Genomic DNA, 14,997 nt, shown 5'->3' on the forward strand with positions numbered 1-14,997 from the left:
TGGAAACAAATTAATAGTTTAATAAAACCAAAAAGTAAAGCTAAATATAGTAAGCAAATATATTCTTAAAGTTGGAGATGAAATTGTTCATGACTCAAAAAGAATTGCAAATATATTTAATGATTTTTTTATTCAATCAGTAAAAGATCTTACATCTAATTTTTTAAAAGTTGAAGTTGATAGGCAGTACATAGACGTGGACGAAGATGCTAATCAATTTGAGAATATAGAGGATAATGTTAAATTATTTGATATTCAGGAAGTGGATCAATCTGTAATTACGAGAATTATTAATGAATTAAATACTACATATTCTAAAGATATATATAATCTTGAAACTGTCTTTTTAAATAAAAAATGGAAGTGCTTTAGTTAAGCCCCTTACTCATCTAATTAATCTTTCTATCAGAACTGGGCAGTTTCCTGATAGTTGGAAAAAAAGCATGGGCAAAACCTATTTTCAAATCTGGGAATTCAGATGATATGGTTAACTATAGACCAATTAGTCTTCTTTCAGTTCTTTCTACAGTGCTGGATAAGGTTGTATCAGAACAATTTTTGCATCACTTAGAGAATAATAATCTTTTACATCCTTTATAATTTGGTTTTAGACATAACTATTCTACAGAAACAGCTACTTGCTTATTATTAGAAAATATTAAGCGGTCACTTGATAAAGGATTCAAAGTTGCTGCAGTATTGCTGGATTTGAAAAAGGCATTTTATATCATAAATCTTAATATTTTAATGTCAAAAATAACAAAGTACAATATATCAAAACGATCTCTGTTCTGGTTTGATACCTATTTAAAAAGTCATGAACAAAGTGTTCTCATTAATAATATTAAGTCAGTTCCTCATAATATAGATATAGGAATTCCTCAGGGAACAATTTTGGGTCCGATTCTTTTTAGTATTTATATTAATGATCTTCCAGAAGTGTGTCCTGATGCAAGTCTTCAAATGTATGCTGATGACACAGTCATCTATGTATCTGGTAGGAATTGTGTGGAAATCGAAGAAAAGTTATCAATAAATTTAGAGAAAGTGTCAGCTTGGCTTGATGCCTCTTTTTTTATTTTAAATACTAAAAAGACAAAGTCCATATGCTTTTCAATAACAAAATGACCGGTAACAGAATCATTAAACATTAGAATTAAAGATGAGATTATAGAACAAGTATCAGAAGAAAATATCTTGCCATGATTTTAGATTCTCAGTTAAATTTTAAAAGTCATGTTAAAAAGTTGCGTAAAACAATCAAGGTAAATCTTACCAGCTTTAGAATAATAAGAAATTGTTTAACATATGATCATTTTTTTTTGTTTTTAAATTCAATGATATTATCACATATGGCATATGGATTATCTATTTGGTCTCAGACAAATCAATGCATAATTAATCAGGTTGAATGTCTTTACACTGGAGCTTTGAAAGTCTTAAGCAAATAAGATATCATCATTGTCAGATCCTCAGTCAATACAAGACTTTTTATTATGTAAAGCTTGTGTTTAAATGGACTTGCTCCTATGCCCTTATGTACATTTTTTGTGAGATTGCAGGTAAGCAGTAGATCCACTAGAGCGGCTTCTAGAGGAAACTGTAGAATTATACATTGTAAAACATTATTTGCTCAGACTGTTCTCTCAGTGAAAGGTGTAAAATGTTTTAATTCATTGCCTGACTATTTAAAATCTATTGCAAATTATAATAATTTAAAAAAGCCACGAAATCTTGGTTGATACATCAACAAACTTGTAGTCATGTTTAGTGTACTCGTATTATAAATTTGTGTATTACTTGTTATTTATTGTTCTTGTAATTGCTATTTATAAAAGCCCTCCTAGGGACAAGTGTTGCGAATTAGCTTTGGCTATAAGCACTATATTACATGCATGGGATGACTGTTATTTCAGTTTCATCATGTTTATTGTATCTGTCCCTAACAAATAAAACATTAAATAAATAAATAAAAAATGTAGTTTTTAAGTTTAGGTACTGGGTAGGATTAGTGATGTAGAATATGGTCATGCAGAATATGTGCTTTATAAGTACTAATAAACAGCCAATATGTTTGTAATAGGCATGCTAATAAGCAACTAGTTAATAGTTACCACTTTTTCCTCTGATGACGATAAAACACATGAAAGTTTCTGTGACTGTATAAAGCACATACATAACAATGCCCTGCATTGTTTCAGACCGTAAACACCACTCTTAAAAATAAAGGTGCTCCGTGACGCCATAGAAGAACCTTTTTGTCTAAATGGTTCGATAAAGAACCTTCAACATCTGAAGAACCTTTCTGTTTCACAGACTTAATATTATTAAACACTGCACTGTGCTTACTTCCAGGTAAATAAAAAACGTAATTATTAAATTAAAATATATTGTACCTAAAAGTGAAATAAAAACTGTACTGTACTTAAATGTTAAAAAACTGTACTTAAAGATTAAATGAAAATCTATCATACTTAACATTTATAATTTAGTTTTTATTTAACTTTTAAGTAGCTACAATACATTTTCATTTGATCTTTATTTACAGTTGAAGTCAAAAGTTTACATACACCTTGCAGAATCTGCTAAATGTTTATTATTTTACCAAGTAAGAGGGATCATACAAAATGCATGTTATTGTTTATTTAGTACTGACCTGAATAAGATATTTCACATAAAATATGTTTTATGAGAAAATAAGTTGAGTTTATAAAAAATGTTCAAAAGTTTACATACACTTGATTCTTAATACTGTGTTGTTACCTGAACGATCCAAAGCTGTGTTTTTTTTATTTAGTGATAGTTACTCATGAGTCCTTTGTTTGTCCTGAACAGTTAAACTGCCTAATGTTTTTCCAGAAAAATCCTTCAGGTCCCACACATTCTTTGGTTTACCAGCATTTTTGTGTATTTGAACCCTTTCCAACAATGACTGTATGATTTTGAGATCCATCTTTTCACACTCAGGACATATTAATCAATTCAAATTAAGCATAGCCCTAATTTGAAATAGTCTTTTATATATTAATCCAAAACTGCCTCATCAGATTACACCAATAACCTATTTCATATTAATCACCACTGCAAAAATGTGCTTTTCTGTCTAGTGTAACAGAAAACAGAGTTCAATGACCTAGTCAAAAAACACCCTTCACAAGTTTCTCTGAATTATGTCTTTCCACTAACATCATCCCCTGGAGCTACACTTACACTTCCAGACAGCTCAAAGCCTCAGAAAAGAATAAAATAAATAAAACTGAGCACACTAAATCGTCTCTGCATCAGGACCTCATTTCCCATGAGCCCCTGCAGGCGTGACTCTCATCATCACCCAGTGCTATGAGGGGGTCTATACAGCACAATCCCAGAGGACCACCCAGATCTTCTCTGTCATGTGAAGACCCGCTCCACCTAAAAAACTTTGACACAACTATAGACCTCCAACCTGGGTGTGATCCAGAGATGACATCTCAGCTATCCCAGCACCTGCTTTGATAGAGCTGCAGAGGCTTGTGTTGACTGATCTCAAAGCGGTGGCATCAGCCCCAGGGGTCTCCACAAACAAGCATGGGCTTACGTAGAGATCAATCTTCAACGCAGAGCAGCAGGCGCACTGGAGCAGATTACTCAGACACGCCAGCGCATGAGCTCAGGAGAATGAATTAGATATTCTGGGCCTTGAATCAGTCTCCGCACATTTAGCTTTTTATAGAGTAAGGCAGCATGTTCCTAGGAAGTGGGTCTTTTCATTAGTGATGGACCGATATAAAGCAGCCACAGAAGTCTTTAAGTCACACTTAAGTCACCCTTATAAATCTGAATGTCACTGCATTAGATACAAAATATTAATCAGGTGGCATCTGAAATAATTTTTTTTTTTTTTTTTTCTCAGAACTAACTTTTGACAACCGCTTTCTTTTGTGATATATTTTCCTTAAAGCATGTTTATTTGGTTGTGCTGTCTTCTAAATAAATAAAATGCCATTTGGTTTGATATTTTGCTACATAACTTTACGTATACTTCCATTTGTGGTCAGAAATACTTTTTTTTTGGAAAGAAATTAATACTTTCATTTCATCAGGATGAATTAAATTATTCAAAAGTGACTGTAAAGACATTTATAATGTTACAAAGTATTCCATTTGTAATAAATGCTGTTCTTTTTAAATGCATATTCAGAATCCTGGGGAAAAAATGATCAGTTTCCACAAAAATATTAAGCAGCATATCTACTTTTAGCACTGATAATAAAAAATGTTTCTTGAGCAGCAAATCAGAATATTAGAATTATTTTTAGAGGAATATGTGACTGAAGACTGGAGCAATGGCTGCTAAAATTTAAGCGTTACCAACACAGGAATAAATTACATTTTAAAATATGCTCAAATAGAAAACAGTTATTTTACTTTGTAAAAATATTTCACAATACTTCTGTTTTTTATATATTTTTGAACAAATAACTGCAGCCTTGGTGAGCCAATGAGACTTCTTTCAAAAGCATTAAAAACATCTAACCCAAAGTTTTGAATGGTATATCTGTGAGAATGAACTGAAAAACAGTGGTTTGACTGTGAAGACATATCTACGAAACCAGCAAACTTTCTATCAGCTATATGAAATGTGAAGAAAGTAAATGTGAAACACTCTGACCAAAAAACAAACCCTCCAAGTACAGGAAAATTATGGATTAAATGTTTAAATCATCAATTCATAATATCGTAAATTCAAATACATCTTTGTTCTTTCTAAATTTTTCTTTCTTTCTTTTACTCTGTTGCCCCATCTCAAAATAAATATGCATGTTATACATGTAGAGACTCACATGCACAACCTCTTCACTCCTGAAGGCGGTCAGGTCGTCTCTAATCAAGGTTGAGTGCTCCTGAGCCTGCTTCAAGTGTGTTGAGGACTGAAGACCACATGTATATTTAATGGGGCTGCGTCTGCTGCTTATCAGAATTATCAGAGTGTTCGTTGGGATGATGATGATGAATGCATATGTCAAGTTATTAATAAAACGTGGTCTGAAAATCCATCTAATCTTCTTCTACCTGAATGTCTATCATATATTTAATGAGTTGCCCACTAAGTGGAGAGCAGTATTTGTGAAGGTGTTGCACCTGTGCTGTGTAAAAAGTCACTCCAGATGAAATCTGATGCCACTCTGGTCTCAATCCCTGGAAACATATGTAGACATTTCAATAATTACATATATTTCAAAAATATTCACAGGTTTTTCAAAAATGCATTTTGGCCCACAACTTCAACAAAACGCCATGCAGCATTAATAAACTCTACCTTGAGGCTGTACATAGATCTTCTTGCTCTCACATACCTGGAAGAAATGGTGAAGAAATAAATGTTAAACCCCTAATGGACATTAGTAGTATTGTATGATGTGCGTTTCCAACCTTTTGACAAATACATTTTAATGGCCTCACTAGTTCATGTGTACTGGAAAAAACTGTTAATAATAATAATAATTGTATTATTATTAATTATTACTTTATTTTTACTCATTTTATATATTAATATTACATTATGAATGATTTTGATTTTTTCACATTTTTAATTCACTGATATTTTATAAGGTTTTGTGACCCTGGAAGCCCTGCAGGTGAAAATAAAACAATGTCAACCATTAGAATTTCTCTTTTTATGATAATAGAGTTATCCATGTTCAAAGTTCATGCCCAAAACATGCCCTTGGCTAATGTAATAGAAAATATCTGCTGGAAAAAAAAATCTCTGAAGCACAGCGAATCCATGATTTGCATGAATCAATACCAGTCGAGGAAAAAAAAAACAATACAGCAGCAGGAAGGTAATAAAAGAATAATATGTAAATGGTTGGCAGAGATAAAGTGGATAATTTCACACAGATGGAGGGGAAATTGGCTGGATGTTATCAGTCCTGGGAGAGGGAGACCCCTGGTGTGCGAGACAAAAACAGAGACATCCTGTTTGCCTTGACTGCCACATGTGTGTAATGTGTGTCTGGGGTTTCATTGGAGGATAAAGCACGGAAATAGTGATTTTAATGCTGTGCTATTACAGGATTGAAGGCAGGATATTGCATTGGTAGCCGTTAAATCCTTTTGTATTATTTATAGCATCAGCTAGGGCAGTATCTCTCTCTTCTCTAACCCATTAGAAATAAACACTGGCATTTGTATTACCTCATTTACTCAATATCCTTTCAATGTACCTATACTTGAAGTGTATTTAGGACATTTTCTACTACATACACTACAGTTCAAAGTTTGGAGTTGATAAGATTGGATGTCTCTTAAGTTCACCAAAGCTGCATTTATTTAATTGAAAAAGCAATAAAAACAGTAATATTGTTCAATATTATGAATATTTGAAATAACTATATTCTATTTGAATATATTTTAAAAATAGAATTTATTCCATTGATGTAGTGACCCCAAATTACTATGTACTAAGGTACATCTTTTTTATTACAACATACAAAAAAGTCAACATAACATAAACATAAAACAAAAAGTCAAAATTATCAACTATGATTTCATATTATAACTCATAACATTCATAACAGCAGTTCATATACAGTATATGTATGGAAAGGGTTCTTGACAGCTGCTGAAAGTGTCAACAATAGAAGCTATAAGAAACCAGAGTTGTAAACTCTAATGTTTCTTACCAAGAGCTCCTCGGCGCAGTCTTTCAGTTTTTCAGTGAACGCCACAGCAAACCTGAGTGTGAGAGACAGAGACGAAGAAAGTGAGTTGACATGTTTAACATGTAAAGAAACATGAGAAGTCAGATTTCTGCACTGGGTTGTGATAGTGAGGCCCCAGTGACTGGGTTCAAACGTTTTCATTTCACTGCAATTCCACACTTTACCAGACATCAAAGCTGTCAGTGGCCGACAGAAATCTGTAAATCAAACGAGTCAAGCCACGCAAATAAAAGCACCGCAATGCAATCCCTGAGCAACACTGAACGCCAGGATGGTGAAGAGGAGAAAAATGAAACTATAGTGGATTTTTTTATTTTTATTTTAGAAATTCCATTAGAAATTATATTGTTAGCATAAAAATAGGTAAAAGTTAAATAAAAATATATATTTCAGAAAATACTTTTATTTTAAAGAAATATATGTTTCTTATGTTCCTTTGTTTTATGTTTCTCAAAACCTTAAATTTTTTTGTTCTCATTATAAATTACATTTTACTTCCCAGATTTTCAATCTGGTTTTGAAGCTCCCTGTATTTGTATTTTATCAAGAAAAAAAAGTCATAAAGTTTGGACTATGCCTCTGTCTTCCTGTCAAGCCTCATTCTACAGCTCCCTTTATTTAAACTCAAAATAAACACATGTACACACACATACATAAGACCCTCTTTGATTTTTTTTCTTGGGGGGGGGGGGGGGGGGGGGTGCTAACAATGATTTTGAATAAAGAAAAAGCAGACAAGAGTGTTGTTATTTTTTCCAAATTATTGCAACTAAACCCCAAGGGTTTCCTTACATCTCCTCTTCATCATCCCCTGTCCCTCGTCTCTCTTTCAGGAGATGTGAAGGTTAGTCAGTAACGGCAGCAGCAGGGGGTCTTCTCTGGGAGATGCGTTTGAAGTGGAAGGCTCTTATCGTTCTTATGCTCCCTAGTGACAATTATTCCCTTAAAACTGTCAAAAGGGTGTGAGTCTGCCTGTACTAATAAAACAGATCACATGAATCTTTAACACCTGGTTAATGAATTGAAACCAAATCTGGCAGGCTTTGGGTACAGATTCAGACTCTTTCAGATGAAAAAGTAAAAGAAATGCCACATAATACTTGATCCTATCAATCTTTTTCAGGCCAAAGGCCAATTGGAGGATAAAAAGAGAAAGCAAAAACAGAGAGACTATACACTGCTGTTCAAGTTTGGAGTCAGTATGATATTTAAAAAAATATATAAATAAATCAGTACTGTCAAAAGTTCAGAAACTTTACGAAGTTTACATGTTTTTAATGAAATGAAATTCTCACCAAGGCTGCATTTATTTAATCAAAAATACACTAAAACAGTAATATTGTGAAATATTTTTGCAATTTAAAGAAACTGTTTTGTATTTGAATAGATTTTTCTGAGATACAAATCTGAATTTCCAGCATCATTACTCCAGTGTTCAGTGTCACACAATCCTCAGATTAGAAGATTAATTAAAGACTAATCAGAGCAGAGATTAACAATATGCTAGTAAATTTATATAATCCTCTTTCATATTGTTCACGTACAATAAAAAATCCTTCAGTCACCCCTCACTCCAAAATGTCTATAGAGCACAAACTTTTTGAAGAATGATTACTGAAGATTTCAAACTTAAAAGAAGATGCAAAAGCACCTTCAAAGAATCATAACTCTTCCATATGAATTTTATGAAGCCATATGAGTTTTTATGTGAGAAACAGACAGATTCAATTTTCAATTTCATGGAAAAGAATAACCACTAAATTCTCTCTCTTCTTTAGTGTTCCACAGAATTAAAGGAAGCCATACAGGTTTGGAATGGGACATAAATTAATTTTAATTTCTGGTCAAACTATTGCTTTAATTCTATCTGACTAGAGCAGAGGAGCAGGATGAGTGTTAGCTTTCATCAAAGACAGAGTAAATTTGACCTGGCCTTGCGCAGAACTTCCTCCATCACAGCTCGCTTGTGCTCATCGTTTACGTCCTCGTTGACATCCGTCCCTCCAAACACCACCCCAAACGGCACTCCAGCATCTGCAGAGAAATGAAAATTCACAGCAAAGATGTAAATCCCTTATTTCACTTATTCACCTCCTCTGAAGTTCAACTTTTAAATCCTTCGAGTGAGCAAAGTCTTTGAGGCATGAAACAGTGTGTTTATCTTGCCAGAGGGGAAAGTAGTCATCCATAGAGTGGACATTCAGGGCAATGACTAAAAAATGCCATATCTGAGGGTGCTGAGAGAGAAATAGCCTTCAATCTGAATAAGTCATTCTGTGAGTAAGGATGCACAATTTATCAGTCAACAGTCAATTTTCTAAATGCCATAAACTGATGCTGACAATATATCATATGATATAATACCAAATAAAGTACAGTAAACTGTGGGGGTACCATAGTACAATAATGGCCTCAGATGGTAATACCATGGTACCCTGGTATATACTACTATGATAATAAAATGATTACCATCTTCATATGGTGCATGGTGCAAAAAAACATAGTAATACCAGTACTTTTTTGTACATTTCAATTTCAGTCATGACATAAAAATATTTATTGGCTAGAAATATGCAAATAAAAATTAACTATTAAAAATAATAAACTGTAGGGGTGCATGAATATTAAAATGACTGATATCGATAACCCAGGAATTATTAGTATATTACTTTATTGTGTGTAAGATCACCGCAAATGTAATCTAAATATTGAAGTAGGCAGAAATGAGCATGAACAATTAAATATCCAATATCAGTCAATACCAAAAATAAATTAAAACACTAATAACAGCTGATAACTGATATTGTACTGTACCAATACAATGTGCATCCCTAAGCAAAATACTATTATAAAACTTACTGTTTAGTTTGCAAGTAGCTACTTCCACTTTATCTATCACCAGTAAAGTCATAAATTGTGTGATAGAGCTCCATAGTGGACCTTCACCATACCTAGAGATTGGCATGGTTTTATATCAGTTAGCCTAATAGCTGGTTTGATTTGCATTGAGAGATGATCTTATGGAAAGTACTCCATGCCAATCTCTAGGTATGGTGAAGGCTATGTGATGATGTGGGGCTATTTTAATTCCAAAAGCCAAGGGAACTTTATCAGGATGCATAGTATCCTGGATCCATGAAGTAACTGGCCTTTAAAAATAAAAATCTGCCTGCCTCTATGGGAATTTAACATAGGGGTGCCCAAACTTATGCACCCTGTATTTTAAGGAAGAACATTTATTTATTTACGATACATTATTCACATTAAGTTCAATTTCCAAAAGATTATTTTTTATTCCTCTTTTTAGTCAACTTTAGCATGGGTGCCTAAACTTATGCATAGCACTGTATATTTGAGAGGCCGGGGGACGCGTCACCTAAAAGAAGCCTGCCTCCTTTGAAAAGATGAATGGCCAGCGCAGCTTCGAACCGCGGCTCTTGCATCATCAGGGACGATACATCAGAAGCAGAGCTGAACTCTCTTGTATCACACAGTACACAAGTATGTCCTGCAGCCACGATATGATTCCTGCAACCCAAACACACACACACTGTATAAATCAGCATCTCTGTAAAACATGGGCTGTTCTTTAATAACACCCCTTACAAAACATCTGTGGCTGTATCATAGTACAGTGATTTAATACCATGGTACTTCGATGCATATCTCCAAGAATATGATTTTACCATGGTACACGTCCAAAATCATGGTACTTATTTGAACAGCACCAAAAGAAAATATGTGCATTGTGTATGAGGTGCAATACGTGACATATAACCTAGTAGTTTGATTTAAGATACTAAATCGCTTCACTGATCAATGATCGCATTACAGGGTTGATACTACTAAGCTCTTTTGTTGACGAGAGAATCAATGGAGGACTGTGGTACTTCCTGGTTTCGCTAATCAAACTGCAATGTTACCTTATTCTTTCGGCAGTGGTACAGTTCCCTGTTTTGGGACTGGTTGGGGCAAGGAAGAGCACGCGCATGTCAGCGTGTGGCGATAAAATGCTGACGCTAATAAACACTGAGAGCTCGCCTGCCAGCAGCCGGACAGTGAGCTCCTGTACTCTCCTGACCTGACTCTGTTAATATCATGCTGTCCTGTCAGAGACACACACGCGTCGAGTTTATTTTAGCACTAGTCCGTTTCAAATAAGACCCTCCGGAAACACGGAACTATAGTATGCGAAATTAAAAAAGATACGGCACCACATCTAGATATATTACTGTATGTATATTAATAAATTAGAGTGTACCCGAACTGTGTGGACTGTGTAGCAAGCCATGAAATATTAGATGTATATTTAGCTTAAAATGCTGTTATATCCCTAAAACAAACAAACAAATAAATAAATAGAGTTACAATGCTATTTATCAAATTACCACAATATCAACATTTGATACAAATCGCTTTACTTTTTTGTAAAACTTCCTTTTGATAAAGTATATAGGCCTTCTATCAGTGAAAATTTTGGATTTTTATTTATTTATTTTTATAAAGCTCAACAAAGCTGCATTTATTTGATTTAAAAAATGAAATCAAAACAGTAATACTAACTACTAATAGTAACTACTTTAATCCGGATTATGTAATCAGATTCTAATATAATAATTATAATTATTCACACAATGGCCGTAAATTCATTGCTTCTTTTTTTTCTCATTTGGTTTTTCATTTGTAAAATATTGTACTATGTGTTCCATACCATTTACTACCCAGATAGCACATCTGCAAGATGTCTGTTAAAGATCGCTTGATCTGGAAAGCATCTGCGGTGTACAAACATCTGACAGACGCCTGTAAGATATCAGTTTTACATACATTCTAAATCATAAACATCTTAAAGACATCTAATAGATGTCTATTTGACATCTGTCCTATAGACGTATATTGCAGATGAGCAAACACTCTAAAAAGTAAGTCTTGCAGATGTAAATGCAGACGTCAAATAGATGTCTCCGTGATGTACGTGTGCAATCAGGGTATTCACAATATAGATGGGCCATGTAAATGTCACATACACACACAACAGAGGACTGACATATTCTTTGTCATTGATATATATTGCAGCTTGCTTATAGCAGTAAGTAACAACAAACACATAACCCAAGTCTTATAGTCAGTCTCAAGAGAGAGAGGAGCTGTGAATGAGGGACGTGCTGACTTTCATAGTGTTATCATGCCACAGCAAATTGCCACCGGCACTTCCTTATACTACAGACCGTTTGAAATTGAGTTCATGAATTTCATACATTTTAATGGGTCTGAATAAGGAAAGAAGGCTGAAGTTGTGAAAGCAGCTCTAGCAGATCCGTGTGATCTGTCAGTCTACATAACTAACACTCAAGACACTTTTTACTTTTGATCAAATTCATTTATGAGTTCAAAGGTTTAGGTTAATTATTAATGAGAATAATTAATGTTGATGACAATAAGTGATGTTGAAATACATGCAATTATGTATATACAACATTCTTTTTTTTCTAAGAGATGTAAGCAGAAATTATACAGAAATTATGAAAAAAATAATACTAGAGATGTCAAGATGCTTTTCTATGAGGTGTATGCACAAAATATTTAAAAAAGGTTTTAAGAAAAAAAAAAAAACACAAATTATACAAAAGTGTGTGAATATAAACCAAACATTTATTAGAAATGGTTAATAAATAAATGAATTGTGAATCTAATTTGAAAATGTTCAGCCATAAATTAATATTTGCTGTTAATGTACTCATCCTCAGGACATCCATGATGTCCAACATTACCTGTAATACAACATTATATCTATCTATCTATCTATCTATCTATCTATCTATCTATCTATCTATCTATCTATCTATCTATCTATCTATCTATCTATCTATCTATCTATCTATCTATCTATCTATCTATCTATCTATCTATCTATCTATGAATACCTACTTCCTAAAATAATAGACATTTCAACGTATGTTTCAAAGAGGTGCATGCACAAACTATTTAATAAAGGTTTTAACAAATAGCCACAAATCACAAAAAGGGTGTCAATCTATATTTATAACCAAGACACTGATAATAAATGCTTAATAAATAAATAAATCTATTATAATCGATTTAAATTAGATTCATAATTATACATAATAAATGTTGACAATGCCCATAACATGGGGATATATACAATTATGTATAGACCTAAAACATCCTGAAATAATACGCAGATTGATAAAATGCCCTGAAAAATGAGTTCTTAAAATAATTAAAAAAAATAAAAAATACCAGAGATGTAGGGTTTTTTTCTCAGTGGTATTTGCACAAATTAATTAAAACACATCGCAAAAAGGGTGTGAATAACCCCCTGATTTATATATTCTCTATTATAGATCAGTGGAATAATCATAAACTAGCTGTTTAAAATGTACATGACAGGCAAGGCACCACCAGGACGTTTTTGTGCAGAAATGATTGGCTGCAAAACTGGCCAATAGAATAAACCTTTTATTTCTCCTGTACCCAATCAGTAGTTGCCTTTGGCTTTCTTGACGCTTAACTTTACACTTTGTATATAAACCGATAAACCTGATACCCCTCTGTGGCGCAGGATAAGCTGATCCAGATGACACTGAGATCTGATGAATGCGCTGTGGGCGCGTCGCGTCGCTTTGAGTGAACCGGGTGTCACGCGCAGGTATTGTGACTTGCTGTTTACCTTCAGAGCCGACAGCTAACGTTGAACTCCGAACTGTCAGATTTTTAGGAATATTAAACTAATATTTGTAATAACATGTGTCCCGAGGACATTGCTAAACACGTCGCGGGCTGAACAGCTAAATGTGGAGCAGTGCTAAGTGTTCAAGTATGTTTACTTATGTTTGTTGTTAGCCTGTTTACTGAGTAAAATATAGAAGTTGCTGACAGCATGTCAGCGGCCTTTCAGGTTGTTTTATTGTCGGTTGAAATATATAAATAAATCAACAATGCTAAGAAATACATGTGCCAGTATTTTGTCTCTGTCGTGATTTATTTCCTGAATTACCATTATTGCGTCATGTATAGTTTTGTGGTATCACGTGCTTTTAAAATATTGACAGTCGTTTTGTTGTTGTTCTAGGTTTGGATTTTGGTCAGCTGACCACCTCTTAAGAAACAGCATATCAGGCCATGGCTGGCAGGGATGTAAACGAGAGCACTCCTCTTTTGGACAACTCTGTGGCTTCAGCCAGACCAGAGCCCGTGTTCAATGGCAGGAGGCTGGCCTGTGCTGCTATACTGCTGGCAGAGTCTTTAGAGAGGATGGCCTTCTATGGCATCACCTCAAACATGGTGCTCTTTCTCAACAGCAGCCCCTTCTATTGGGAGGGCACTTCGGCCAGCCAGGCCCCCTTGATCTTCATGGGTGTCACTTATTTGATATCGCCTTTTGGTGGCTGGCTGGCGGATGCATGGCTTGGCAAGTTCGCAACCATAGCCTTGAGTTTAGTTCTGTACCTGATCGGGATGCTGCTTTTCCCCTTTGTGGCCAATGACAACACCAGGACTTCTCTGTGTGGAGAAGAGATGGCGTTCCCAGTGCAGCCGGCAGAGTGTTTTCCTGAAAACGGGACCGTGCCTGCCAATGTGACCTGCTTAAATCGGCCGTCCTACTGTCGAGCTGCAATCTACAGTGGTCTGGTGCTGGTGGCTGTTGGAGTGGGAGCTGTGAAATCAAACATCACTCCATTCGGGGCAGATCAGGTAATGCAGGGGTTTTCAAAATGGGGTCTGGGGAAGTGCTAGGAAAGGGGTGCTCAGGTTTCCTTGGAAAAGTTTAGGTAAAAACAGTGTAAAAATAAATAGGCCTAAAACTAATGAACCTTTCATATATAATTTGAATAAAATAAATAAATGAAAACCAATTAAAAAAAATTATGTAAATAATACAACTAACAGTACAGTACTCTGGTATTTTTTTCAAAAAATATTTTACAATTTTATATATATATATATATATATATATATATAATTATAATTATTTTATTTTCCACAGAGCCTTATACATTTAAATATATAGCGGCTTTTTAAAATATAAATTTGTCATATTTCGGAGGTCCATGGCATCTAAAAGATTGAAACCCTTGAGGTAACAGAATTCACTACAACTGGAGAGTTGTCTAAACTCTGAGTAGGTTCAAATCTCAAAGGGCACAACCTTGGATTGATTCTCAGAGCAATATTTTCTGCTATGTCTGGCTGTTATGAAACTCTAAATGAAATTAAGACCTTTGACTTGCTGGTGTTTGTTCTTTCGGATGCTTTAGGTAAACCCTGG

General features: G+C 34.3%; 2 protein-coding genes across 2 annotated transcripts in view; one reads left to right on the forward strand and one right to left on the reverse strand.

Annotated features, from left to right (window-relative positions):
* The window catches only part of glt1d1 (glycosyltransferase 1 domain containing 1), a 38,091-nt gene extending 27,239 nt beyond the window's left edge, over positions 1-10,852 (reverse strand). The window contains exons 1-6 of the mRNA XM_079383881.1: positions 10,631-10,852; positions 10,084-10,235; positions 8,636-8,741; positions 6,669-6,720; positions 5,300-5,336; positions 5,122-5,178 (exon numbers count right to left, since the gene is read on the reverse strand). Of these exons, the coding sequence (XP_079240007.1) occupies positions 5,122-5,178; positions 5,300-5,336; positions 6,669-6,720; positions 8,636-8,741; positions 10,084-10,235; positions 10,631-10,698 (472 nt within the window). The 5' untranslated portion in view covers positions 10,699-10,852. The remainder of the gene's footprint in view (positions 1-5,121; positions 5,179-5,299; positions 5,337-6,668; positions 6,721-8,635; positions 8,742-10,083; positions 10,236-10,630) is intronic.
* Positions 10,853-13,353: 2,501 nt separating this feature from the next.
* Positions 13,354-14,997, forward strand: part of LOC306849456 (solute carrier family 15 member 4-like) — a 47,482-nt gene continuing 45,838 nt past the window's right edge. The window contains exons 1-2 of the mRNA XM_079384493.1: positions 13,354-13,545; positions 13,801-14,423. Coding sequence (XP_079240619.1) covers positions 13,851-14,423 — 573 coding nt within the window. The 5' untranslated portion in view covers positions 13,354-13,545; positions 13,801-13,850. The remainder of the gene's footprint in view (positions 13,546-13,800; positions 14,424-14,997) is intronic.

This window comes from Barbus barbus, assembly GCF_936440315.1.
Source record: "Barbus barbus genome assembly, chromosome: 29".
Classification (NCBI taxonomy): domain Eukaryota; kingdom Metazoa; phylum Chordata; class Actinopteri; order Cypriniformes; family Cyprinidae; genus Barbus; species Barbus barbus.